The sequence below is a fragment of the Homalodisca vitripennis genome, chromosome 2 (assembly GCF_021130785.1).
Source record: "Homalodisca vitripennis isolate AUS2020 chromosome 2, UT_GWSS_2.1, whole genome shotgun sequence".
Lineage (NCBI taxonomy): Eukaryota > Metazoa > Arthropoda > Insecta > Hemiptera > Cicadellidae > Homalodisca > Homalodisca vitripennis.
Genome location: NC_060208.1, coordinates 209401595 through 209429511, shown reverse-complemented (window position 1 = coordinate 209429511; position 27917 = coordinate 209401595). Strand labels below are relative to the sequence as shown.

The window sequence follows — 27917 nt, the reverse complement described above, 5'->3', positions numbered from 1 at the left end:
GGACACCAGTGGGATGTGTTTTAAAAACTACTGATTTCAAATTACCTCACAAAAAAGTCTAAGGGAGTAGACTTAACACTTAGGCCGATTTCGAATTTGAAAATAATGTTTTTTCGTTCCCCCAATTAGTACTTTACACTCCCGTTTACAGAATTTTGATACTTGGGCTGTAAGTCTTTTAATACGAGTTTGAAGTTTCAAATGAAAACCCTGAATAACTTTTTGCATCTGAGATATAGGGTAGCTTTTTGGAAAAATTCTATAAATTCGGAAAAAGTATTCAGAATAATGTGCCACTTAAACTACCAGGAACCATGTAAAGAGTTGTTTGTAAATCCTAAAATGTTGGCATTTCCGTGTATTCAGTTTTGAAGTTGTTAACATTTTTTTAACATATCCTATTTTCTTTATGATTATAATCTACAACAAATGTATCCCCTTAGGCAAACTATACAGTGCAAATAGCCGACAAATTTACGAATAAGGGGCTCAATATTATTTTCTAAAATTGTTCAATGCCCTACCATATTGATTCTTTTAAAACATTTAAACTTTCAATAAAGAGTTACCTTTTGAGCAGGACATTTTATTCGGTGGACGATTTCTTTAATACATAATGTTTATCTTTAAATGTTGACATAGAATAAGTTACGAGAATAATTAAAACTTTCAACTGAATGACACGAAATGCTTAGATAACTCACGTTGCTTTCTCAGTATACTTACGTTTAAACACTAATTTTAGCTTTCTTTAAAACAGTATTTCCTGGTTCCTCAGTTTTTTAAGGCGTAGAGTGGTGTAGTAGACTAAATTTGACTAAGTAGTTCGTGGAGGCCACAATTGTCAAATATCCAGAAAATAACATTCTGATGCTACATTTTTAGTTCCCAAACGCGTCAAAAATGATGAGAGCCTGCATATTTCGTGAAGTCAAAGTTCAAAGTTTATGAGATTTGATAAACATACTGTAAGTCTCCCGTTTAAAAAAGCGAGTTCTTCAATTATTATGGTCGTTGGAAAAGCAAGCTAATCAGTTCTGAAGTGATTGAATAGGAAACTTTTTCAATTCCGGAAGTTGACAAAAAGTTAGGTTATTCAATTCTAAATTCGTTAACAATCTCAGTTCCTTATTGCTATTTCTAGTTGAGGGGGAAAATCGAGTCTGGTTGAAACAAAACGTCAGACCAGGCAGCGGAAATAAAATACCGCAGACCACAAACGTGCTGGAATATTGGGTAATTGTTGTCTTGACCTGGAGCTGGAGCTGGAGAGGTTCCCACGGTCTCTTCAGTCCGCCTGGACCTGAACTCCTGGAGCACTTAGTGGACATTATCACCTGACATACCTGACTGACACTCCGTATTAGCTCTAATTTGTGACCTGTTGTTAGCTTCTATCTGCTAAAGTCGTTGTTCCGGTTAGCTCCATATTTTACAATGCAAGAAACAGTTAAAAAACACAAATTTACATATTCGATTTATTCCCGATACAGATGGAAAGTATGCAGAGAAAATACCATCGATTCTAACAGTTAGTCTACAGTAGAGCAGTTACCGATATTCAATCTCCGAGATATTTTTATACAGATCCACCCTTCACAGTACAAATAGTTTACAACCATCAAAGGAGAAATGTACAATTATGGTAAAACAGCGTTTAATTTTTAATTGAGTAAAGAGAAACCAGCACATTTTCGATTTTATAAACATTGCACTGTTTGTGTATGGTTTTATTATAATCTGAAGATCTATTAAGACCAAAAGACCAAATATTGCTTTATTTATAAGCTCAGTTTAGATAATGTCAGCCATGTGGAGACCCCGATCTGAACCCCAAACAAGATTAAGATTGATTTAATAAATAATCAATAAGGATTATGCTCAGTTACAGCGATTTCTGGAATAACATTATGTAGAATAATACTTATTTGTTTTATTAGTACTACTTTGTCAGCAGCAAAGGCCAAGTTTATTAAAGTTTACTACACATCACGTAGCTATAGTGGGAAGAGTTGATTAAATCTGTACCAATGTCAGATTTAAGCGAAATGTGAATGGAGCCTCAATATTTGCATTACATTTTACTTTTGTAATTTAGTGCAAAGTACAACAGTCAAAAAATAAAATGAATATGACAATTATCTGGCAACACTGGGTGAATTGACTGTTTTTCGAGAGTCATTAATTTATAATCAGTAGGATTTCTTACTCGTTCATTAATTTGTATTCTTAAAAACTGTGGCATCTAAATTAAAGATTAGAATATAAACTGTCACATCTTCTAACATGAGATGTGGCTGTACAGTACTAAGATTAATTTTTGCTGGCCCAATCAAACTCTTAGCCACAATTAGCATAGTATGGCTAGGTGATTGATTTCCAATATTATCACTTTCCACACCCAGTCCACCTTGTACTCAAGGAAATGACTGTAATTATGCATCGTACGGCACAGAAATCGGGATCCCACAACCTAGACAAGATGGGTGGGAATCTGACTGTACTGTCTCTGAGGTACAAGGAGGAGTCAAGGTCGAGCTTGGGAAATTTTACAATGTAAGGTTGGCAGAATTGCATCACTGTGGACTATCTCTGGACTCTGCCCATTGTTGGTTACCTTGACACACTTGCTAAGTAGGATTGGTTGACAGGATAGGGCTGGGCAAGGAACACAACATACACTTTATACATTGTTCTGTTAGGAAAATGCCAATTTCAAAAATTATTTGTCGTGAATTTAAGAGATTCAGATTAATACTACAAAGGTGGATAAAGAAGATGTCTAAAGACAAATAAAATCTTAGAAGACTTTTTATAAAGTAACTTGAAATTTGTCTTTTTAGCCCTAATTCATTTTAAGTTTTTGGTTTCAGTTGGGTTTTTGGGTTCAGTTGGGTTTTTTATTTCAGTTCGGTTAGTTGGGTTTCACTTCTACTGAGGGCATAAAATTGATTTTGTGAACCCCAAAATAGCTTTATTTGGTTCTTTAGAAAACAATGCAAACTGATTTGCCGGAATGGGATAACTAACCTTATATTACGATTATGATGAGTGAAGATAACTGAAATGGTTAAACACATAATGCAATTTTAATTGTGATGCCAAATATAATTGGTTTAAGCAATTCAAAGTTTTGAAGGTTGGAAATAATCGGATGAAAGTAAGCGATCCACCCTCTCCAATGTGTTTCTAGAGCAACAGATCCATAACAGAACATTTCGCTAAAATCTACGAGTTTTAAACGATTTCCAAATTTACCTTTAACTAACCAAAGAGAGAGGCTCTACTATCACGAGTTACGAAAATGTAAAAACGATGCCTTGCTTCAAGCGTGTCACTCAGGGTACGGGAAGATATTTCAGAAAGCCTATATTTGTATATCTGAGACATCTTTGGATTTATCAACCGTAGTGTGGCACTGTGGTGCTGAACTGTAAATTTGTATGTCATCGTCACCATGATCAAGTTCTGATATCCTTGGAACATGATCCATCCGACCAGATACGGATAATCCAAGCAGTATCCGACCGAAATTCATTATTTTGTGAAAGAATATAACTCGAGTACATTGAATTCAAATTAGCAAGAGTTTTCTCACGCCTTCAAGTTTTGACAAATGGACCCAAGACAATTTGCGGAAATAAAAGGATATGCTTCCAAGTCTCCAGCATCAACAGAAATACTCACCTTAGCCTCCTTCCAAGTAGACTGTACAGCTCTCACTCATCCTTAATACTAAAATGATACAGAGCACACAACATAGAGACTGATATTGACTGTGAAAAATTTGACTACACTTTAAATCCAAGGAAAGCTGGGGTTCCTACAACCTTATTTTGCCAGTATCCTTGAGTCAAGAAAAGTCAAAACTATATCAAACAACCCGAGACAGTATTCGGAAAGTTATTCAGTGACAGTGCCGATACTAGGATTGGATATGGCGAAAGGTCAGCATCTTGCGAATGGTTTATAACCCAGCGATAATGATTTGAGACGGCTACAAATAACAAATTCGTAACGTAAATCCAGCCCGAAGGTAAACAAAAATATTTTCAGATGTACTATCTTAAAACCATAGAGTAAAAATATTATACCGTTATTCTGAGATAAAACCATACACTGCCTCTAACTAAGTTTCAAATTCTTCGTTTGAAGTTTATTTTTGACGATGGAAGAATTGTGAAGGAAACAGGATTTTTCCGGACATTTGCCATCGTTCAGTGATACAAAAGAATAGTAACACTACGTTTTTTAGGTCTGAAATGTGATCTCTTCTTCAGGTAAATAACTAACCTACCACATAATTCTTAACTAGGTTAAAATAAATTAATCATACCAGAGCGTTGTGACACGCCTACGTCAGGAATCACAACCACCATTTTGTGTGTCAACTTCACTAACTCTAAGATATTCACTTAATAACAAAGTACTAGTTTGTAATTATGTGTTAGGTTAGTTCTTTACCTGAAGAAGAGATCAGATTGCAGACCTCGAAACGTAGTGTACTGATTTTTTGTATCATATAATAAGAATGGAATATTGAATTCAAATTAGCAAGAAGTTTTCTCACGCCTTCAAGAGTAGACCCTCGCCGCATCGAGCCCCGCGCTCTGATTGGTCGAGAGGGGGGTCACGTGATCCAAGATGGCGGCGCCCATGTATCACGTGATCAAAAAATAGTGGTGTGGGAGAAATTCCTCATGTGCGGGAGAAATTCCCTGCTCACACTCTTATCTAGTGTTTTGGGGTGATTATGGGGTGTCAAAACCTGTGTTTTTCTGTAAAATCGGTGATTTTGGGTGTGAAAATCGGTGTTTTTTCGGTAAAATCGGTGATTTGTTGGGTCCGGTGAGGGAGAAACGAGGGACGGAGGGAATTCAATATGGCTGCTGCGCCCATGATGAATTGGCGGGAACAGGGAACCTAACCTCACTTTTCTTGGTTTCCCGCGTATTCAATATGGCTGCGCCCAGTTGGCGGGAACAGTAGAACATAACCTCAATTGTGAAATTGGCGGGAACAGGGGGAACATAACCTCAAATGTAAAAAGGGCGGGAAAGTAAACTAAACAAGAGAAATAAAGACGAATCGTACCTTATTGTGTGATGCGGTGAGTCGATGTGGGCCTGGATGTGGTTTCGGAACATCCCGCACTACGTATAGTACCCAGGTTAAACATTATCCAGTATAAGAATCGGTCCAGAGAACTGGTAGACATCCTACGACTGGATAATGTCCCGTCCCTTTGGAATTTGGAATATAAATTTTGAATGTGAAGCCAATTGAATAATTAAGATAGAGGTAGAGAGAGATCTACCTGGGGAGATATATTGTGAATCTTCCCACAATCAGCTCACGGCACGTGGGGCATCTATCCCCCACTCTGTTGGAGCATGGACGGCAGAGTGTATGCCCACACAGTCGAAGAGCGATTGTTGGTAGATTCGCAAAGCAAACGGGGCAGGACACTTCGCGGGGTTGAGTGGCAGGGGTTGATTCCGTTGGACGGCACAGCGGTGTTTCTACGTCGGGAGTCCTCCTCCATGCGGGTAGCTGTCTCGTATAGGAAAATCCGCGAGGATGCTACGGATTTCCTCCCAAGCGGCTGGAGCGACGGCACGGAACTCCTCCTCGGGTCTCCGCACCATCCACCGTTCGCGGGTTTCCTCCCAAGCGGCTGGAGCGGCGGCACGGAACTCCTCCTCCTCAGGTCTCCGCACCATCCACCGTTCGGTGTCGTAGACGGCCCCCTCACTGATGCCCTGCACCTGAGCGACTATACTATAAATGCCCACGTAGCCCGGATCTTTACTTTTTAAATTTAGACTATGAAGTGTAAATCCGAGGTAGTCCGAATCAGTGCCAATTTGCTTTCATTTCATTTACAATTTTAGAAAATCCTGCCCTTAGCCAATCGATTTCATTAAAGTTTTCAGGGACGGGATTGAATTTAAAGGTGGTCTTAGTACCGTATACCCATATATTTTTTATGTAAGTCTCGTTTTTTACCTAGCGTTTTTACAGGATCCAACTCCATATCCATATATACAGGTTTCAGAATCTACTTCAATATTTTCGTAAGACATGTTTAAAACTAAGGATATATATGGTATTTATAGAAACGATATTACGTTAGAAAATCAACTAAATGACTAATAAACTTAACTGCTAACTAGTGACGATAATTTCTATTTAGATTAAGAAAAATAGTTACAAGAAATAGTATTAACGGTAATTGAAATAAGTATTAGTAAAAGTAAAAATATTTTAACGTATTAGATTGAATTATTTTACTCGAGTAATATCAAAAAGATCGTAATTGTTTAAATAATTTTGTAAAACTCAGAGCGACACACGTCCTATCTCCCTGACCTCCCGCACGGATCTGACGGGAGAGAGAGGAAGGAGTGCCGGCCTCTCAGGTTCCACCAATCAGAGCGCTTAGATACTATTTACATCCAATCAAGGACGCGCTTATTCCAGCCAGTGGGGAAGCGCGGAATTTTCTTTGTTCAGAACTGGCTAACTCAGGTCTATTTATGTTACAGACTTCCTCTGATGACGTCCACCACCACATATTGCTATCTGTGTGGCGGGAGTGAAGAGTGCCAATGTGGATAGTTGTTTAGAAATAGTATAATAAATTAGTTTTTACCCCAAAAAATGTTTTGTTTTAAACTCCTGGAACCCCTATGCTCAGCTCTAAATCATCACACAATAAGGTACGATTCGTCTTTATTTCTCTTGTTTAGTTTACTTTCCCGCCCTTTTTACATTTGAGGTTATGTTCCCCTGTTCCCGCCAATTTCACAATTGAGGTTATGTTCTATACTGTTCCCGCCAACTGGGCGCAGCCATATTGAATACGCGGGAAACCAAGAAAGTGAGGTTAGGTTCCCCTGTTCCCGCCAATTCAATCATGGGCGCAGCCATATTGGAATTCCCTCCGTCCCTCGTTTCTCCCTCACCGGACCCAACAAATCACGATTTTACCGAAAAACACGATTTTTTGACACCCCAAATCAACCCCAAAACACTAGGATAAGAGTAGTGAGCAGGGAATTTTCTCCCGCACATGAGGGAATTTCTCCCACACCACTATTTTTTTGATCACGTGATACATGGGCGCCGCCATCTTGGATCACGTGACCCCCCTTCTCGACCAATCAGAGCGCGGGGCTCGATGCGGGCGAGGTCTACTTTCATTCAAGTTTTGACAAATGGACCCAAGACAATTTACGGAAATAAAAGGATATGCTTTCCAAGTCTCCAGCATCAACTGAAATACTCACCTTAGTCTCCTTCCACACAAACTGTACAGCTCTCACTAATCTCTAATACAAAAATGATACAGAGCGCCTAACGTAGAAACTGATATTGACTATGAAAAGCTTGACTACTCTCTTTAAATCCAAGGAAAGCTGGGGTTTCCTTTCAACCTTATTTTGCCTGTATCCTTGAGTCAAGAAAAGTCAAAATTATATCAAACAACCCGAGACAGTATTCGGAAAGGTATTCAGTGACAGTGACTATACTAGGATTGGGTATGGCGAAAGGTCAGCATCTTGAGCGAATGGTTTATAACCCAACGATAATGATTTGAGACGGCTACAAATAACAAATTCGTAACATATAAATCCAGCCCGAAGGTAAACAAAAATATTTTCAGATGTACTATCTTAAAACCATAGAGTAAAAATATTATACCGTTATTCTGAGATAAAACCATACACTGCCTCTAACTAAGTTTCAAATTCTTCGTTTGAAGTTTATTTTTGACGATGGAAGAAATTGTGAAGGAAACAGATTTTTCCGGACATTTGCCATCGTTCAAGTTGATACAAAAGAACAGTAACACTACGTTTTTTAGGTCTGAAATTTGATCTCTTCTTCAGGTAAATAACTAACCTAACCACATAATTATTAACTAGGTTAAAATATATTAATCATACCAGAGCGTTGTGACACGCCTAAGTCTGGAATCACAACAACCATGTTGTGTGTCAAACTTCACTAACTCTAAGAATATGTACTTATTAAAAAAGTACTAGTTTGGTAATTATGTGTGTAATCAGGTTAGTTCTTACCTGAAGAAGAGATCATACTGCAGATCTCGAAACGTATGTGTACTTATTTTTGTATCACTGAACGATGGCAAGTTTCAAAGTCAGCACCTTAAACCGTTCGGCAGTGGAAAATAATTGAGGAAAAATTTGGAGGGTCAGTAGAAAATCGTTTACAGATAAAATCTTGTGTTCTAGTGCTGTTTGAGTGGCAGTGTAATTAATGCGATCTGGAAATACAGCCATGAAGTGTAGGTTGATGAAGTAATCGAAGATTTCCATTGAATTCTGAGTAGTGATAATGATAAGGCTCTGGGCAATGGGAATACAGAAGACGATTATTAAAGCTACGTTTTCCTAGCTCCGCGACTGGGCTTGCTGCGTGCTACGTAATTAAGGCCAAGTGCGCAGCGTGTTTTGTTGAAGCGCACTTAAATACTGCGCAGCGCAAAAGGTGTTTTCCTAGGATTTGTCATTTTTACGCTAGAAATTAAACTTGCCGTCAACATTGAAAGGTGATCACCCATCACCCATCCACACATACTGCTGTGATGTACTGTCCCCCGAAAATTGATCACATTCAAAGGAGGCCGGTGCTGGTGTCCAAAGAGGCTAAAGAGGACCCGGATGGTGTGGTAGATACGGAGGAAAGAGCTGTATATTTGGCCAGTTCCAAATCACTGACAACTCTGAAAACCTTGCTCCTTGCAATAGCTTGGTTTTTCTTGTCTAGTTTGTTCACAATGGCGGCCATACTTTTAAAAAAAAACAAGTAATTTTCATTTTCTTTTGGAGTACTTTTCTTCCATATCAGTCATTTTTTTTTCCACACCCTTCACTAATTTGTTTTTTTCTTCCTTCCTATGCTGGCAATAGATCAACTATCAGTTTCATGTTTTTTATCTTTCTTCCTCAAGTATACGGCCGGATTTTCTGTTCGGTGGCATCAACTAGATCACTGGTCACTAAATCTTCATTTCCCCCCAAGTTTGTCCCCTGGCGTTTTGAGAGTTGTCAAGGACAAAATAGGAACATGTGCATTTGTGGCCACTACCATCGGAGATTGATTGGAAACAGAAAGCCGAAGAATTCTGGGGACAACTGGGATTTCCCAAATTGTATATCTGCAATAAACGGAAAAACACGTGAGGAATAGTTGCACCAGCTCATTCAGGATCCCCTTTATACAAAATTTAAGAACTTCTCTACATCGTATTGTTTGCTATGGGTGACGCAAACTGCAATTTTGTACTGATCGATGTCGGAGCATACGGCAAAGAAGGAGATGCTGGATTCTTTAATTAAGTCTAAAATGGGGAAATTGATTCAAGAAGGAACTATTTTCCACCTCCTGAAAACCTACCTTCTTCTGAAATTATGCTACCATTTGTTGTAGTAGGAGATGAAGCATTTAAACTGGATAAATCATGTCATGATACCCTACACGCACAAACTAAGCAATCGCAGATGTTCATAAACGACACTTTAACTACGCCACTTGTGCTAGAAAAAAGTAACTGAGTAAAATGTATTTGGTATTTTATGTCACATTTTCAGAATTTTTTCACACCAATAAACTTGAAACCAGAAAACAGTCGACTTAGTCATATTCGTAAGTTACTGTCTTCGTAACTGGATCAGGGATGACTTTATTGCCACGCAACCCCAAAGGAGCAGCGACTCATCCGCAGCACGAACTTCCTACACAAAACATGATCCCTTTGGCTTATGTCGGAGTCTGTGCTAAAGCAGAAGGGGTTTAAAGTAAGAAGCAGTATTGCTGATTACTTTAATGGAAATTACTACTCAAATAAAATGAAAGCTCTGTATCAGAAAAAAACTTTGTAATGTGAGTAAACTTTGTAGCTTAGTAATTAAGGGGAAGAGAGTTTTATTTATTTTAATGTTCACTACCACAGGTTTTAAAAACGCCAAATATTAAAGATTTGCATTACCATCAGTAGAACTTGTACATTATCTCATCTTTTCACTAAAAGTATTAATTTGATTCATCTACTTTTGTTCAAATTAACATGAAAGTGTATATGTGTGTGTGACGTTTTGTAACTTTATGTTAAGAACTATTATGACCTTTAAGTGTACTGGAATCCCCTCCCACGCAAAGATGGACTATGAATGCTTTTCTCAAGGCATTGATTGCTGTTCTGGTAATGTAACTGTATAGTACTTTCGAAAAATAAAATACTTTGTTATTATTAATATGAGTGAAAATTATAGTTTTTATTTTCTTATCTGTTTTGTTAAGTTTTTGGCCGATCACATTCCAAAATTTGCCCTTTTTTCGGGTTATTCTTGAAATCGGGATGGCTCATCTTCCATATTATGTCATATTCGGAGACAAGATCAATTAGTTAGTATTAATTAATACTAATGTTATTAGTATTAGAACTATTAATATGATTGTCGGCACATGTTGAGCACACACACTGATCAACTCAACTTCAACAAACAATAAAAAGTCGTCAGCCCTGCTGCGCGGTGCGTGATTTGACTGCTCTCGAGGCAGTGCTCCCAGTCGCGCAGCAAAGACCGCGCAGCGCGGTTAAGGTTTAAGCACGCAACGCGTAGCTAGGAAGACACCTCCATTGGGTTTACAGAGAACCGGTGGTTTTGTCAGTTTACGGAGCACGGAGCACGCAGCGCAAAAAGCCCAGTCCGCGGAGCTAAGGAAAACGTAGCTTAACCCAACTGTCCTTTTATAAAACTAGAACGTTGCGTTAATGACAGTAATAATTGTTTGATACTTCGTTTCTAATTGATGTACACTCATCGGTTTAATCGCTTTATGTAAGTTTATCGATACCAGGAGCATTGGTTTTCCCCAAGGTTAGAACTAATGTCCTTGTTAGGTTACGACGATTTTGTTAACACAGTTGACAAGGATTTTATCATGTGTTTATCTGAAATCACCAGAAATAATTGCTAGCAGATGCAGAAAAAAAAGTACTAAACTCTACTGTACGTGTGTTGAAGCTTTAATGCTAGTTTTCCATTTGATAATGGAATAAATAATTACTCCTAGAGGAATAACTAGTTCCCAGACGAGACAGTGCAGACAATTCGAATTATGCTGGACAGCAAACGGATCAAGATTTTGGATTAAAAATAAACTACCAGCCCGAGTGTGTAAAGTTTTAAAAACTACTTTTGAATGAACAGTATATCCTGTTTCTTTAACCACTTCAGAGCAATAACAGACAGGTCTTCATCTGACTAATAAATTGTATACCACTCCAATCAAGACTTTTACTTAATTTTGCTCAGGAAATATTCCATGCATGGAAGACAGCCTAGATCATCCGCATTGAGAATATGACTCAGAGGTTTGTAAACCACGTCAAAGTCACATCATTTCCGAAGAAGACTGTAAAGAATCATACATTGAGAGGATGGTTAGACTCAATAATGGCTTATGGTATGTTCTTATTTAATACCAACGACCGTATCGGGAAACTTCTTAACACACATAATCACAGAAAGTGCTACTATGTTCACCTGAGCGTACCTAGAGTAATATTGAAACTATTGGAGCTGGATCTTTTCCTAGAACTGCAAACACAGCCAGACAGATTCTTTGCAATTGAGAATCAGTACAGCAATAGAAGAAAGTATGTTATTAGAGGCTGTTATTTAGCACTATTTTAAATCTCCACAACAATCAACTTTATCATCAGGATAGAACGATACATGTTGAATCATTGAAATTCCTCCAACTGCTCCTTAATAGCTGATTCAGGAGTTTCTTGAACTGTTACACACACATACATGGTGCTTGCAAATTTTACGTATTTATGTTGGGAAATGAATAAGCTTTTGATTAAAAAAAGATTAGGAATCCGGAGTTTATGAGGAGTTCCTAATCCATGTGTGTGTAGAAGCTAATGATGGATTATCTAATGGTTGAGGAGTGCCTAATGATTGAGGAGTGCCTAATGATTGAGGAGTGTATAATGGTTGAGGAGTGTCTAATGATTGAGGAGTATATAATGATTGAGGAGTATCTAATGGTTGAGGAGTATCTAATGGTTGATGAGTATCTAATGATTGAGGAGTATCTAATGGTTGATGAGTATCTAATGATTGAGGAGTATCTAATGATTGAGGAGTGTCTAATGATTGAGGAGTGTCTAATGATTGAGGGGTGTCTAATGATTGATGAGTGTCTAATGATTGAGGAGTGTCTAATGATTGAGGAGTATATAATGATTGAGGAGTATCTAATGGTTGAGGAGTATCTAATGGTTGAGGAGTATCTAATGGTTGAAGAGTATCTAATGATTGAGGAGTATCTAATGATTGAGGAGTATCTAATGATTGAGGAGTATCTAATGGTTGAGGAGTATATAATGATTGAGGAGTATCTAATGGTTGAGGAGTATCTAATGATTTAGGAGTATCTAATAATTGAGGAGTATCTAATGATGGAAATAGACAGTCACAACACAAGAGCCGTCCGGGTTTCCCCCCGTGGGTAATCGGTTGAATTAATGGGGTCGGGATTGTATAGGTCGACATTGCAGTAACTCATGCATTATTAATGTCATTAGGTTAATATGTTAATAAATATGATACGATATTAAATAAATAACTGCCTTCGTGTTACACCAAGCTGTTTACTTTTAATTTTGTTAATAATCTTGTTTATTACTCTCTCAGAATGTCCATCATTATGAGTTTTGTTAATATTACTTAATTATGTTATAATCTGTTCGAATTGTTTAATATGTTTAAATAATTATTAATGTTCACCTTTGTTTTGTTATCTGAGTTTATATAGATGTTATTTCTAAGCGCAGAAAACATTGTTATCAAGAATCGGCGAAAGACTCTTGCCCGACAATTTTGAGTGTTGATCTTGTCGAAGTACCCCAAAAATGAGCATTCGTTTGTTAAAAATGTGTTATTTTCCTGTCCCTCTATCTTTTTGTTTGTTTTTTTTATCGCTAATTGGAACCAATCTTGGTCTAATCAGTAGTTAAACATTTCATTAGTTAGTACAAAAATCAGATTGAGATCACTTAACTAATTTCCAAATGACAACCGTTATAACGTGTTTCATTTACACCAATTGAAAAAAAGATTGATTTTAAAATTAATTATTTTAAAATCAAAAAAATTCCCAATCCAAAAAAATAAAAAGTCCAATCCAGATCCCAGGATAACTTATTTTTAAATTATCAAAAATAAAGAAGTCGTAACAGCTTTTGTTCGACCAGGCGCATTATATGTTGAGTGTTTCACAGAATAGCCAACAATACGAGTACCAAATAGCAAAGGGTGTATCTCACTCAGCACGGGTAGTGCCGTGGGTGTATTTTACACGTCACCATTCAGCCCCGTGGGTATCACCAGTTATTACAAGGAGTCTTTGCTGACAACTTACGGAACTTGAGACTGATGTTTTTGTAGTGGAGAAAATGTATAAAGTGGCAGCATGTTTCTATATTGTACCCCAGCGGGCCTTACTGCGAGTTTAATGAATTGTGACGATTTATACTAACAATAAAATAAGAGTAAGCAAAAAGCAAGAGGTAGGGTTTATCGCTTATTTGAAAAAGCTGGAGGGTATAAAATATCTGAGTTTCAAGTGTAAACTATCTGTAACTATGTTTTTGTTCGTGAAAACATTCTACAACCATTCTTAAAACACATACTGTCCCTAGGTCCTGATACTTACAAGACATCTTCTTTAACATATACGTTAGGGAAATCTACGGTTTTCCTTTCACAAATATACTGTACGCGTGTGGACTGTTAGGCAATAAAACACATACTGTCCCTAGGTTCTGAAACAAGATAATAATAATACATTATTTATTGCGTAAAACATGAAAACAATGAATGTTATAGCAATCGTCAAGTTGTTTAGCTAAATTTTCCATTCATTCTAGCACCGAAGTCCCTTTCAAACGTACAAATTTTGCGTTCACTCTCTGTTTTTCATTCGAATTTATCCAACGACTTCCCCGGTCAGTCAACCAATTGAGAGGTCCACCAATTTTATTGTGTGCCATAAACTCGTCTATACTGGAGAATGCTTGTGTGGTCAATGTTGTTTTTAGAAGATTTTTGAATGCCTTCAGCACGGGAACACTTCTGATCGAGTTCGGCAAGTTGTTGACAATTCGAAGTCCTGCCTGAGAAGGCAAACGTTCTTGAGCTACCATCCTGTGTTTCCCAGTTCGGTAGTCGTCCCTGCCTCTAGTTGCACAAGAGTATAAATCACTACCTTTTATATTTTTTGATTTGGATTTGAAAAAGATACGTTTCCAAAATGTAGAGGCTTGGTATTGTCAACCAAATGCTTGTAAAGGTGATCTACGCCTTCCCTTCCACAAATGCTCACCACCCACGCACAGACTGCTATCAAATGCTGCCTGGCAAATGCTAAGTGACATGACTCACAGCACCGGTTTTCTACCAGACCCGGAGTTGTGAACTGCCCCGGCCTTGGCAGGGAAGGCCCATTAGGGATCATACAAACTGTAACGCTATGAGCAGGAAATGTAGGTGAGAGAAGAGGTTCGCCTTGGAATAGGAATGTGGAATGGGAACGAAGGATATGGCGGTAGTTCGTGCTGCTGAGCCGTGGAACCGCGGGCCTGTTAGTCTATTGTTCCTTTCATCTCCGTAGAACACGGCGTTTGCACCATTAAATACATAAACCATCAAAATTCCTACTATTCTTCCTACTACGTTTTACAGAATTGTGATACGAATTGGATGGCATTCCTTTTTGTGGAAAAATAGAATGTGAAAGAAAATCTGATAATTGAAAATCTTTGATGATTATGTAAAGAATTTTTTCTTAAATCGGCAGTAATGTTTTATGCCTGATGTGTTTAATGACTGTCTCCGTTTACTAACTTGTGGCATAGGTCTATTTACTGACAACTCATTGTTATACTATTTAAGTATGTTTAGTTTAGTTATTTATAGTCATTTTTTTGCCACAAATCGTTTACTTGAGTTCTGTAAATAGCTTAATTAAAATTTCGGTTGTTGAAGAACAATTTAAATTTTATTACAAAATACTAAAATTTGTTACAATTATTCTTAAATCGATTTTTTTAAATGTTGCAACTTCAAGGCACAAAATGGCTAGAATCTGTTCTTCACTTCAAAGGGTTACTAATTTTGAAGTTTGATTAGGATTTTACTGAATTTCTTGTTTTGTAACATTTAAGAATTATGAAAGTATATAGATCTGTACTATTTGAAGATTTATTGAATGCATTGCGATTGGCTGGCTGGGCTAGTTTGGTTGGTGCAAGTTCCTACATCAAGCCGGATAGATAGACGTGTTACTTTTGTTACAGGATCCAGTCTGTCTCAAGAATTCAAGAATTACAAAAGGTTACATTGAAACGATATAGCTAAACTTATACGTAAACTAGCTCCATTGTTAAAATAATATTTACTAATATACATTTTTCCTTAAAGTTAATCTAAAAATTGGTAAGAACTAAATATGTAAATTTAAAGGTATCAACCAAATTAGGTAAAAAACATTATCTGGTAAAGGGAGATAATTTTTTCACACCTCATTACTCATTATGGAAAACAGTATCTTACCTAATGTACATAACAATGGCAGCTCATACCAAACCACTGTGTACTCCGGTAACAAAATTGTTTTTATTAATAACCCATTTTCGTCCCATTCTGAAATTTTGTATGTAGGGGAGACCGGGGCAAGTTGACGACGTTAAGGAATAAATATTTTTAATAAAAATATTGTGATAAAAATAAAAGTCTTACGATACATAAGAGTTAAGTATAAGTCTTTTACCTACATTTAAATTTTTTTTTAATTATCATAATATCAATTTTTTGTTTGTAAATTTTAGTTCTTATGAAACAATGCAAAAATGTCATCTTGCCCCACCCCCGGGGCAAGATGACTTTTTGCATAGGGGCAAGATGACGAATGTTATGGAGGTTTAAAATAAACACGCTACTTTGTAAAAGAAAAGGCTGCTAGTCATTTTTATTTATGTACAAAAACTGACAAACTAGGCAGTAGTCACAAACAAATTCCCCACCTTCGTAGCTTGTACAATTCTCGTGCCACCATTCACTGCACTTGGAACACTGGATCCACTCTTCAACTGGAGGATCGGAGTATTTTTCTTCACACCCAGGACATCTAACTTCACTGCCTTTTGAAGTAGAAGCTGTGTTCATACACCTAGGACGTTTTTTGTAGGGTCCAAACTTGAGTTTCTTTGAAACCTTTGAAGCTCGAAGCTCCTCTTTTTCTTTTTTAAGCGCTCTTTTTTCATCCTTCATTTCTTGCTTTACTTCCAAACACATTTTTTACTGGCGTGCTTGTTATAATACTAGAACTTAACTTCTGAACTTTTCTTTTCTTATCCTTTGGTTTACCTTTAGGTAAAGGCTTAAAGTCGAAGACACTTGTATTCTTCTTTACCGGGATTGGGGCACAGTCTACTAAGGCTACTGTTTCTTGGCGTTCACGTCAGCTCAATGGTTTCTCTTCTTCAGGTTCACCTGGAGTTTCTGTTGTATTTGATGTTGTTGATTGGTTAGTAGGATTTTTCATCTTCATTATAGCTAGGGTCTAGGCCTACATCCAGGTTCTGATCAGTTGTTTGTGATGCAGGCAAAGTCATGTTCGTCGAATACAAGTGGATTATAAGGTTCTATTCCTGTGGACCTGAAACCCACTAACGGCATTGCCAACAGTTTGCAGCCTTGAAAATAAGCAATGGTCAAAAGCTCACCCAATTTTAAAGTCACTGATGGTCTGTCCTGGATTATTGACCATGAAGTTGTCACAAGCTTGACTGTAAAAGGTTTTCAGCGAACCAAAGAATGAAACGTCCAAGGGCTGAAGACGGTGTGTTGTATGAGGAGGAAATCCAACCATAACAATATGGTTATCTCTGCATAAGTTGATTGCCTCTAGGGTTATGTGGGTTCTGTGATTATCGACAAGTAGCAGGATAGGAGAATCAACTGTGGGTTTTGCATTGAGGATTAAAGTGGTTCAAAAACTTTACGAACAACTCTCCGTTGCTCCAGCCATTATCGCTGCAGTGGCCCACACTACCTGGTGGAGCTCTTTCCATGAGTTCAGGTCGCATTCGCTTTCTGGCAAATACCAAAAAAGGGGGTAGGTAAGTTCCCGTAGCATTGATGCAACAAATAATAGTGACGTTCCTGCCTCTCTCCCCAGACACAACTTTAGAAACTCTTCTACTTCCTTTTGGTGAAATTACCTTAGGTAATTTATTGGGCACAGTAGATAGTCCTGATTCATCTGCATTGTAGATATTAGCAGCGGGAAAATTGTGTTTTTCCCTCTCGCACTTCCTTCAAAATGGAGAAAAATTTATCAACACTAGGTTTGTTGAAACCCATTGCTCTTGCAACAGATGTTGCTTCTGGCTTACGCATACTAAAGTTGTGTTTTTATCATAAAGGTAGCCAGCCAATCCTCACCAGCCATTTTAGTTTCTTTATTAAACGGATGAGAAATCCCTAAGTGTCTGCGTATTCAAAACGAGTTTTCTGCACTGCAACTTGGTCATTCCAAAAAACATTTGGTCCATTACCGTCAAATAGTTGTGTAAATCTTGGAGCTGCTCTTCATTGAATACTTCTCTATATCTTCCTCCATGGACAGGCATATCCTAAAAAAAAAAACTTGTTTAAGGGGAGCAGGAAAGGTAAAAAAATTTATATTTATTTTATTTCATTATTTTAAAGTTTGGTACTTTTTAAGGTTTGGAAAATGTAAATAATAATCGTTGTAGGTTGCTTAGAAATGTTGTGATGAAGTAAATGAAAATGTTATGTGTATTTGCGTAAAAAGTTGGGGTACGGATTATAGTCTTGTCTTTTGTAACGTGAGAATTTGTTATACCAAAGTAAATTTTGTTTTAATATCAAAAACAAGGTGGTAAATAATTTAACTTAAAACAAGTTGTAAATATAAACGTGGTGCAAGGTGTAGGTGAAAATAGTTACCGAAACGTTCTTTTTCAGTCGGCGTCGAAGTGTTGCCTCTGGAACATTGTAAGTTCTCGCTGCTCCCAAGCAAGTCATTCTTCCCTCCTTGACCTCTGTGAAAGCAGTATCCATGTTGGTTTTTTCCCACTCTCCTCTAGAGGAAGTCTTTTTGTAGTTTCTCACCATCTCTGGAACCAAAGTAAAACTAAAAATCTGTACCCGCATATTAAATTAATAAAAATTCAATTCTAAAGTAAAATTGTTAAACAAAAGTGTAGATTAAATTTTTTTTAAATAAAGTGGTTAAGTCTCACAGTGTCGTCAGTTATATTAGTTTACTTAAATCAAAATTGTATGCATAACCATACTTAAAAGTTTCAGCTTTGCACCAGTAAAATTAACCGGGGCAAGATGACGAACACGCCATCTTGCCCCACGTCATCTTGCCCCGAGCGGCCGTAATAGAGTAGGTAAATTTTATTGGCATTAAGTTTAAGATAAATATAAAACAAACATGGTATTTATGAGTAGCCTAATACATAAGGTAAATATAGGTAATATTGAAAATTAACATATCTTACCTGCGTATTCAATAAACCTTACGATGCAAAGGCCGAAAGTTACAAAAAACGCACTCCAAAAACAACAAGCCGCTGTAACAACACACACAATGGCGAACTTGTCTTCACTGCCAGTTATTTCAGAGGCCATCCGTGTGGAGCGCTACTGACATTCGACCGGTGCTACTACCTAGCAACTAATTTGAGAAACTAACCATTCGTCGTCTTGCCCCGGTCGTCAACTTGCCCCGGTCTCCCCCTATGTAGTCATTTGTAGTGAAAATTACATATATATTTTTCCAAAAAATCGAAAGGGATGTTTTTTGTGTTGTTCAAAGACAGTTTTTGGGGGACCAAAAACTTTCAAAATGTGTGAAACATTTTCATGTGGTATATAACATTAAAGAGCATTTCAAACAGAAAAGAATGCAGAAGTTTTGGCACTTAAGCTTCAATAGTCTTTAAGCTACATTACTTAGAAAAGTTAAGACTGCCTTTTTGTAGATTTTTAAAAACTCATCACTCGAAAAACAAAAGGCAGAAAAAATATAAAATTTTGCATTTTAGCTAGTCTTGGTATGTACAACTTGTATACAAAAAATATCAAAATCTGAGAGGTCAAAGTCCAGACTATTGGTTGATATGACATGGAATTATCCAACAATTAAAAGTATGCTACAATTCTCAAAGGGTTATTTTCATGAATTAATGAGTAATATTCTCATATGCAGTTGTTTTCTGTCTGATGTTTATGAGAAAATATGAAAATAAGGAGAAGTGGTAGTACTATTCCGGCTTACAAATTTTAGTGAAAAGTTTCAATCAAATTCGTTTCACAGTCAGAGTGTCGAAATAATTGAAAAATGTAAATAATTTTCATGCATTAATCATATTCGAAATGGAAAGAATCGAGACCATATTATCTTCTTACAGTTTACAAAATGCTCAAAAGTTTTTTTTAAGCCTTACAGTCTTAAATTGTTCTCTCGCATTTAATAAAGAATTGTCGTAATCTAGTAATGTTTTGATGTGATAGTTGAGATCTATTTAAATACAAATTGTGTTTATATATGAGTGTGTAAGAATATCAAATTCTATTTAGTACGTATGGTGAGTCAGAAATACAATTCATGTCTAAGAATATAACTATGGCTGGATGACCGACCTTGGTATTACCACGGACCACCTGGGAAAGGCAAAGAACCGAGGGCGGCTGAAAAGAGAGAGGGCGGGGATTTCCTTGCCTCTGGGAGGTTGACCACATTGGAGTCACGGAAACATTGACAACACTTGAGTCATAGAAACATGAACTACTTTTGAGTCATGGGTCCGAGAACTAATAATGAAACTATAATCCCGCATCTCGTCTAGCTCTGCCCATATGGGAATGTAGGAACAAAAGGACATTGGTTCTGTTCCGCCTACAAAAAAAGAGCAAGCAGAGTAATTTTTCCAATTAACAGGCGTCAGTCTTATAAACCAATTTTTAACTTCTTTCTACATATTAAAGTGTTTAATCTATGTTAAAAATCATGTGAACAGTTTTATACTTTGTAGTAATACGCATGATTATAGGCCTACTACCATGGAAGGTAATAACAGATTTATTAAATATAATAAATATTCAAAACCACTGAAGGGTTTTGTGGTCATGGCAGTAAAAGTTTACAATTTTCTTCCAGTAAAAACAAGAAACGTACCTGATAGCAGGTTTAAACGGTCAATGAAAGGCTTTTTGGTTATCAACCGTATTTATTTTACTTCTGCGTACTTTTTAATAAATTTTAACAACAACTTTCATATTTAAACTAGCTCTTTTTAATTCTTTCTTTGTGATATTATTATTGGTTATTTTTTTCTATTTGTTACTCTTTTGACCTGTTTTGTGACTTACTATTTATTTACTTTACTTATTTATTCTACGTAATTTTTAACCATACACATAGTTTAATACTTTGCATGCGAATTGACTTTATCTAGTCTAATTATTATATTGCACCTTGCAATAGTTTTTATTATTGTATTCTACACTTGACGAGACTCATTGCATGTATTGTGTGTGGTAAATAAATATCTTGAATCTTAAGTCTTCCAATATTTGTACTTTTCCATGTCTTTATATTTACGAGACTACATATTTTCCAACACAATACACTGAACATTTCAAAATTCCCCGTAACCATCAGTAGAATTTAAGAATTTCTAACAACCTTCAAGCCCCTACACATCACACACCTTTCTTCCAAAAGGACCTCTGTTACGGTGTAATCAACCTGTTTAACAAACTCCCTATGCACCTCAAAGCAGAGTCAAACCATTTAAAATTTAGAAAGTGGCTTAGATTATTTCTCCTTGAAAAATGTTTTACAGCGTCCGTAAATTCCTGACTGACGTATAATTGGACAACCTGGTTTTTTATTAAGAGTTCAAGTTGTTTTAGTTATTTTTACTGACAATTGTAATCTGTTGTAAAAAATGTTCTTACCCAGCAGGGATCACTTCAGGCCGGTTTATACCTTCCAGTTGAACCCACCACTGGGCACAGCAAAAACGGGTGTGCCACTTAAACTGGGTAACTGTATGGGTGTCCAGGAGCAGCACATCACTTGTCGAGATTCTGGGGTACAAGGGCAATTCGATAGGTCTAGTCTACTGCGAGAGATGACTGTTGGAGTTTGGTGGGGTTCATTCCCTAACTATCAGGGTTCTTGCTAGCTTCAACAAGGGTGTGCCACCCCCTGACTACTTTGACTGGAAGGGCTGGTTCAGAGCTGGTTTCCCCTTCTTCCGGGGAGACATGACTTTGGGATTTAGTGCCCTAATTCTTCCTCATGGATCTCGATAGGAGGCAGCCCCTAACCCCTAACCTTACCCATCCTGAATATCCTGTCACTCCGGAAGCAGTGCTAAGGTTCTTATAGGACTAAGTGTAGTTTATAAGGTTCTTGCCCCAAGAGAACAAAACAAAAAAACAAACAAAACAAAAACAAAAATATTTCTTTTATCTGACGTGACCAATGCATGTAATCGCGTTACTTTGGTTGAATACACGAGTTATTGAGTTAGTACTAACAATAACTAAATCCCCAGAAGTGGTAACTTTCACCGCCTGTGTTGGGTCTGAGTCAGAATTAGTTAACTGGAACTGTTTCCTCGTGTATCCTTCACCTTGGGCTTAACATTGACAAACGAGGAAGTCATGATAAGGTGTATGTCAGTCGGTGCCGGAGTAACGTGTATGTGTTGGAAAGGAACCTTGCCCCGAGTGTGTTGGCCTTGCTCCCACATACTCTAGCCCGTATCACACACCACGCCTCTATATCTCGTCTGGAATAGCTAGCACAGTTCTGAATAAAAACACTTTAGTGTCGGTCATAAACGTACTGTAGATAATGTACATCAGTGACAACTGCAGAGAACGTCTGGACTGGACCCCAAGCAGCTTTTGGGAATGTTTGAAACCTTTTCTTCTTTCTGTTCTCTATTTTTGTATGCACTAGTACCTTCCCCACCTGACGAAGAGGTTGGATTCCAATCCTCGAAACGTTGTGTTATAATGTTTGTAATCATAACGACGGCAAATGTACGAAACCCTCTTAACCAAGAATGTTGAGTTATGCTAAAATTCACCTTCCTCTTAGTGCAGCGTCCGGGATTTGACGTTGTTACAGACTTGACTCCTGGAATCTGGAGTCATGTTCGTCTGAAGAGATCCAAAGAAAGCCGACGACGAAGAAGCTCAAAACGAAACATTACATTGTTTCGACAACAGCGATACGGTAACCTATAAATAGGCGAAGTGGTAGCCTTATTGTCTCATCAGGTACACAATTGAGAGCACTACGATGTCCTGACACGATCTTTAGGCACGGTTCGTCCTCATCCTGATCTCTTCAGATATCCTGGAATCAGGAGTCAAGTTTGAGATAGCGTTAGATACCAGACGCTGTACTAAAAGGAAGGTGAACAGGAGCCAAAATCAAAATTCATTGAATTGACCCTTCCTACCATAGCTACGTTATAACAGAGAATGTTGAGTTAAGCTACAATTCACCTTCCTCTTAGTGCAGCTCTTGGAATCTGGAGTCATGATCGTCTGAAGGGATAAAAAAAAGTCGGCGACGAAGAAAATGTACGAAGAAGCTCAAAATGAACTCGTTACATAACCTCGCCTGATGAGACAATGAGAATACCCCTTAAGCTATACTGTAGCTTGTGGTCTAGGTGTCTCTGATGTCGCCGACTTTTGTTGGATATCTTATGACCAAACATGACACGATATTTTATGAGTCAGGCCTGCAACAGCGTCAGATACGAACTCAACATTGATATGGAATCAACTCTTCCCACTATAGCTTCATGATAATGTTTAAAACGGTGAATTAACGCCAATGATTTTATTCGCGCTCTTCTTATCAGCATCTGATAGTTGTGATGAGACATACACTTGTTTATTGTGTTTGATTTTGATAAAGTCCATTATACATTGCAATATCACAGTTGACATTAATTTATCTCGCCAAATATCAGATACACGAATTGCTATTAGTGAGTCATGTAATGAAACATACTGTGTTTTAATGTTTGTTTTCAATTCACTTATCTGTTAATATTTATCATTATTTGAGTTTAGTTATCTTAGTTATAATCATCTCAGCTACAACGGTCGTTCTTAAAATAAAGTCTCTTGAGAGAAAGGTCATGGAGGCTTCACACTGCATAGAGACCAGTTATTTTTGTTTGTTTAAAGTTTGCAATGATTTTTGTGTCAAAAGGTTAAAGAGTATCAATGTTGTAAGTAAAATTATAACATGATTACGTTAGTCTTGAGGATAAACACGATTACAAAGAAAAAACACGGAATAAATAAAATAAAATGATTACATTCTAAGTTAATCGTAGCCTATAAAGTTACAAACAGATTTGATAAATTTACTTTGTTGGTTACGATGGTCTCATGCTAACATGGAACATTTTTACTTAACCTGCAAAATCTTTACGTTTTGTAGGGTGCTTCGATACCTCACTGTTATTTAAAGGGACGGTTCGATTACTTCACTGATCGTTAACCCAGCGACCCTATTTTTTTCACGTCTGTAAATTGTAAAATAGGGTCGTTGGCACAACGAACCCTACAGTTTTTATTTACTGTTATAGGTTCGTTGGGCCAATGATCAATGGTGTAATTGGGCCATAAGTTAATAATAAGCAATAATAATTGAAGGGGGTCGTTGGGCCAACGAACCATATAAGCTACTAGTATTTGTAAGAAAATTTTTAATCGTTGGGCTAACGAACCTTGATTGTAAATTTACTGTTTAAATTTTAAATAAGGTTCGTTGGGCCAACCACCCAGTTAGGTTATGTTTTATTTTATCAAACATATCGGTCCGATTACACCACTAATCGTTGGGCCAACGACCCTCTTAGTTAAAACTAAACTAATATTTGGGTCGTTTGACCAACGATCGGTGGAGTAATCGAACCAGACTCTTATTTAAAACAGAATCGTATTCACAGACGTAATTTACAGATATACGCTTCTATTTATGTGAAATCGTAATTGTTTCTAGAGCAGACCACACCAAAATAGTCAAATAACATCAGAGGCGGTGTTGCCATATCGCTGCTGGTCACCAGCTATTCCCTGACGCATAAATACAGTACAGTACTAAAATGGCAACAATGTTGGGCTTGGGATGTAGAGGGGTGAATTAAAACGCAACAGTCACCATCTGACTATTAAGGTGTGTACTGCTCTACTAATGTGAACTCTTTGAGTAACTCTTTGTAAGTTCTTTACCTGAAGAAGAAATCAGATTGCAGATCTCGAAACGTAGTGTTATCGATTTCTTGTTTCACTGAACGATGGTAAATGTCCGGAAAAATCCTATTAATGTGAACTATTACAAAACAGGGGTTGGTATTTAATAACTTATCTAGTAATGTGAAATCGGATAAGTTTGAAAAAACATCCAAGAATTGTTGTATTTAAGCATTCCTACCACCTTTACATCATAAGTTATTTTCCGTTTCGCTTCGTACCCTTTCTGTGTATGTGATTTGCAATAACCTTTTTTGTTCTCTTAAGACAAGAAGCTTATAAATTGCACTTAGTCCTGTAAGAACCTTAGCGCTGCTTCGGAGTAACAGGATATTCAGGATGGGTAAGGTTACGGAGTAGGGGCCGCCTCCTATCGAGATCCATGAGGAAGAATCAGGGCGTTCATCTCAAAGTCATGTCCCCCAGAAGAAGAGGAGGCCACTCTGAAGCAGCCTCTCCAGTCAAAATAGACAGGGGGTAGCACACCCTTGTTAAGGCTATCCAAAACCTAGGAGACGAACCCCACCAACTCAAACAGCCATCTCCCGCAGTAGATTAGACCTATCGAATTACCCCAGAATCTCGACATTTGCGGTTAGTGATGTGCCGCTCCTGGACATCCATAAGGTTGCCCAGATTTAAGTGACACATCGGTTTTTGCTGTGCCCAGTGGTAGGTTCAACTGGAAGGTATAAACCAGCCAGAAGTGATCCCTGCTGGGTTGGAAATAACCTTAGTAAATATTGTTTATTATATCACTCCTAGTAGATGAGTTGATAGTGGGAATGTGTTCAAACGTCAAGTCAAATTGTATATAAAATCTAAATATTTCCTTGTACCCCGTGTTAACTATGGTACTTTTAATTTTTTTTCTTCTGCAAACATCTTTTTCCAACTAGCAAACAATGATAATGATAGCACAACAAAAAATTATCCTCGGCTCAGGCATTTTCCTTTTTCTTTGCCCTGTCCAATCTCGAATGGGTTTTACACAAAATACAAATTATTTTTTGTTTCCTACTAGCCTATGCCTAAATATATAACAATTTAATACATCCCACCTTATAGTGTCATTCATAGTTCCGGACTATAGCATTTGAAGTTAATTTATGAGTTTTTTAGTACTTTTTTCTGTTTTGCGTCATTTTGCCCTCGATTTCTACCTCCATGGTGAAGATTATTCATTGTTATTTTGCTCCTGTGTGCTATTGTTCAACGTTTTTTTGGATATCCCGACGTTGCTTTTCCTGTTTGGTTGGATTCGGTTACCTAGTCATATTACATAAATAGTCTTTGTTTATCTCATGTGTTGACCTAGTCAGTGATGTTTGACGCGTTAACAAATAACCACATGAGAGCCTAGAGTAATATGATAAACCATTCCGGGCTAGAGTGTCAGATCACCCATCAAGTTTTCATTTTGCTAGAGTTGGCTAACGCCATTCCGACGCCATTTTCAATGTGAAATTACGTCACACAGTTTGCACCTTTCTTGGGCGGGCCGTACGTTATCCGTTCTCTAGATTACTACAATCTAAGTCCAATTTTCTTCTGGCGCTAACGCGTTTTACGATGACGCAAAGAAATATTTAGATCATCTGGGGGAAATTCTCGTCCATTTCGATGGACAGATTCTGTAATCTGTCAGTGAAAATAAAAACATTTCTTTGATAGAATCTTGTTTGTATTAGAATCTATTCTGTTGTCAATCTAGCCTTCTCTTTGTGGTTGACAATACGTACAGTTATATTGTCACATATCACCTTTCAGTAAGAGAGGCATTATTTTTCCCTCCGTAATGCTTAATTTATCTTGGTTTTAAAGATATGTTTCTTAGTCAGACAGTAATTTACACTGTTATGAAAGTATCAATCAATAGGTTCTCTTCGGTTAGGGAGAAAACGGTAATCTGTAATGTTTGCTTTCCAAATAGAAGGTTAGGTTGCACTCAAGTAATATGGACTCATATTGCCATATAGATGAGGCATTATAGATGCCGTATAGTGTACGGCAGGCGCAAATAAACATTAAGCACTTAACTTGAGTACGTCCAAATACAGGGTGTAACAAAAAGGTTGCGCTGGCCATGTATTTTCAGATTTTATGTGGGATTCTAAGCTAAAAATGAAGAATAACGTTTTCCAATTTCCACTTCGGTAAGCCGCTTGCCGCCATTTTTTATTTTCTATTTACTAATTATTATCTCTAAAACTAGTAAAGCTAAAGAAACCAAATTTAGCGCATAGGTTTGAATAAGTACCTAAGAGGAAAATAAAAAAAAAATAATTGTGTTATTTTCTTTTATATTAACATAATGGTGTCTGTTGAAAATATTTAAAGTCAAATTACAACTAAACAAGTATATAGTTATAAAAAATGTGTTAGACACCAACTATTTGGAGAATATTATTGCAATTCTAACGGTACTAGTTTCAACGAAATCCGTCAACGCATAAGCGAGCTCGATTACTTCAAAGATACTCTTGCACAAGCCAGGAGCACCAAACAACTGATAACTCAACTCTCAACTATGACATGTTTGGCACTCCCGGCTTGTGGAATTGCAATAAAATTCTCCAGATAGTTGGTGTCTAGTACATTTTTTATAACTAACGCCATTTGTTTTTGTTATTTGACTTAAAAAATGTTCAACAGACGCCATTTTTTTAATATTACCAAAATAACACCATTTTATTAAATTTTTCTCCTAACCTATTCAAACCTATGTACCAAATTTGGTTTCTTTGGCTTTTACTATTTTAGAGATAATAATTTGTTAATAACAATTACAAAATGGCGGCTAGCGGCTAAACGAAGCGGAAATTGGAAAAAGTTATTCTTCATTTTTAGCTTAAAATCACACACAAATTTGTAAACACACAGCCAGCCCAACCTTTCTGTTACACCATAGTATCCTCTGAAGTGCACTTTCTGTGGACAACGCTAAGACGGCACTTTCGCGACCTTCCTCAAGTGACAATTAGCTGTAATTGTTGACTGTTGCAGCGGAGCGGTGCAAGGACCGTACACGCGACCGGTAAGGAGGCCGAGGCCGCTGCGACAACACCGGTGTCGCCGGTAAATGTCACCGGTGAGGTCGTCCACCGGTGGAACAATACCTCGATGTCACCACCGGTGATGAGCCTCCACCCAGAGCCTCGGGAGAGGTCGAGATCACACCGGACGAACATGTAACCATCAACTACCCGACATTGCATGTACATAAGTGAAATTTCCTGCAAAATTTCAAATTTATAGATCAACTAGTTCCAGTATATGCACTTGAGTGATAGACCTCACTAACGCTCTGCCAAATCCCATGGACTGAAATACACCATTAACGAACTCAATTTTGCCTGTGTAGAGATTTCTTGCAAAATTTTATGACTATAAAACTAGCTACTATGTCATTCTCTAGATCTTCACCTGAGTGATAGTTTCGCTAACGCTCTGCCACATTCCATGTAGAGA

General features: G+C 37.4%; 2 protein-coding genes across 2 annotated transcripts in view; both read right to left on the bottom strand.

Annotated features, from left to right (window-relative positions):
* LOC124355371 (putative ferric-chelate reductase 1 homolog) overlaps positions 1-27917 on the bottom strand; it is a 102825-nt gene that overhangs the window by 47674 nt on the left and 27234 nt on the right. The gene's annotated exons all lie outside the window — the stretch shown is intronic.
* On the bottom strand, positions 17573-18345 carry LOC124355982. Its single transcript, XM_046807131.1, has 2 exons — positions 18081-18345; positions 17573-17743 (listed from the first exon to the last, which is right to left on the bottom strand). Exons 1-2 carry the CDS (start codon positions 18285-18287, stop codon positions 17573-17575), a joined length of 378 nt encoding a protein of 125 aa, XP_046663087.1. The 5' UTR covers positions 18288-18345.

Excerpts from the sequence above, each read along its gene's own strand:
- LOC124355982 (XM_046807131.1), bottom strand. The coding sequence starts at position 18,287 with ATGCGGGTACAGATTTTTAGTTTTACTTTGGTTCCAGAGATGGTGAGA. Across the intron at positions 17,744-18,080 it reads GACTGAAAAAGAACGTTTCG|GATATGCCTGTCCATGGAGG; the intron begins GTAACTATTTTC and ends TTTTTTTTTTAG.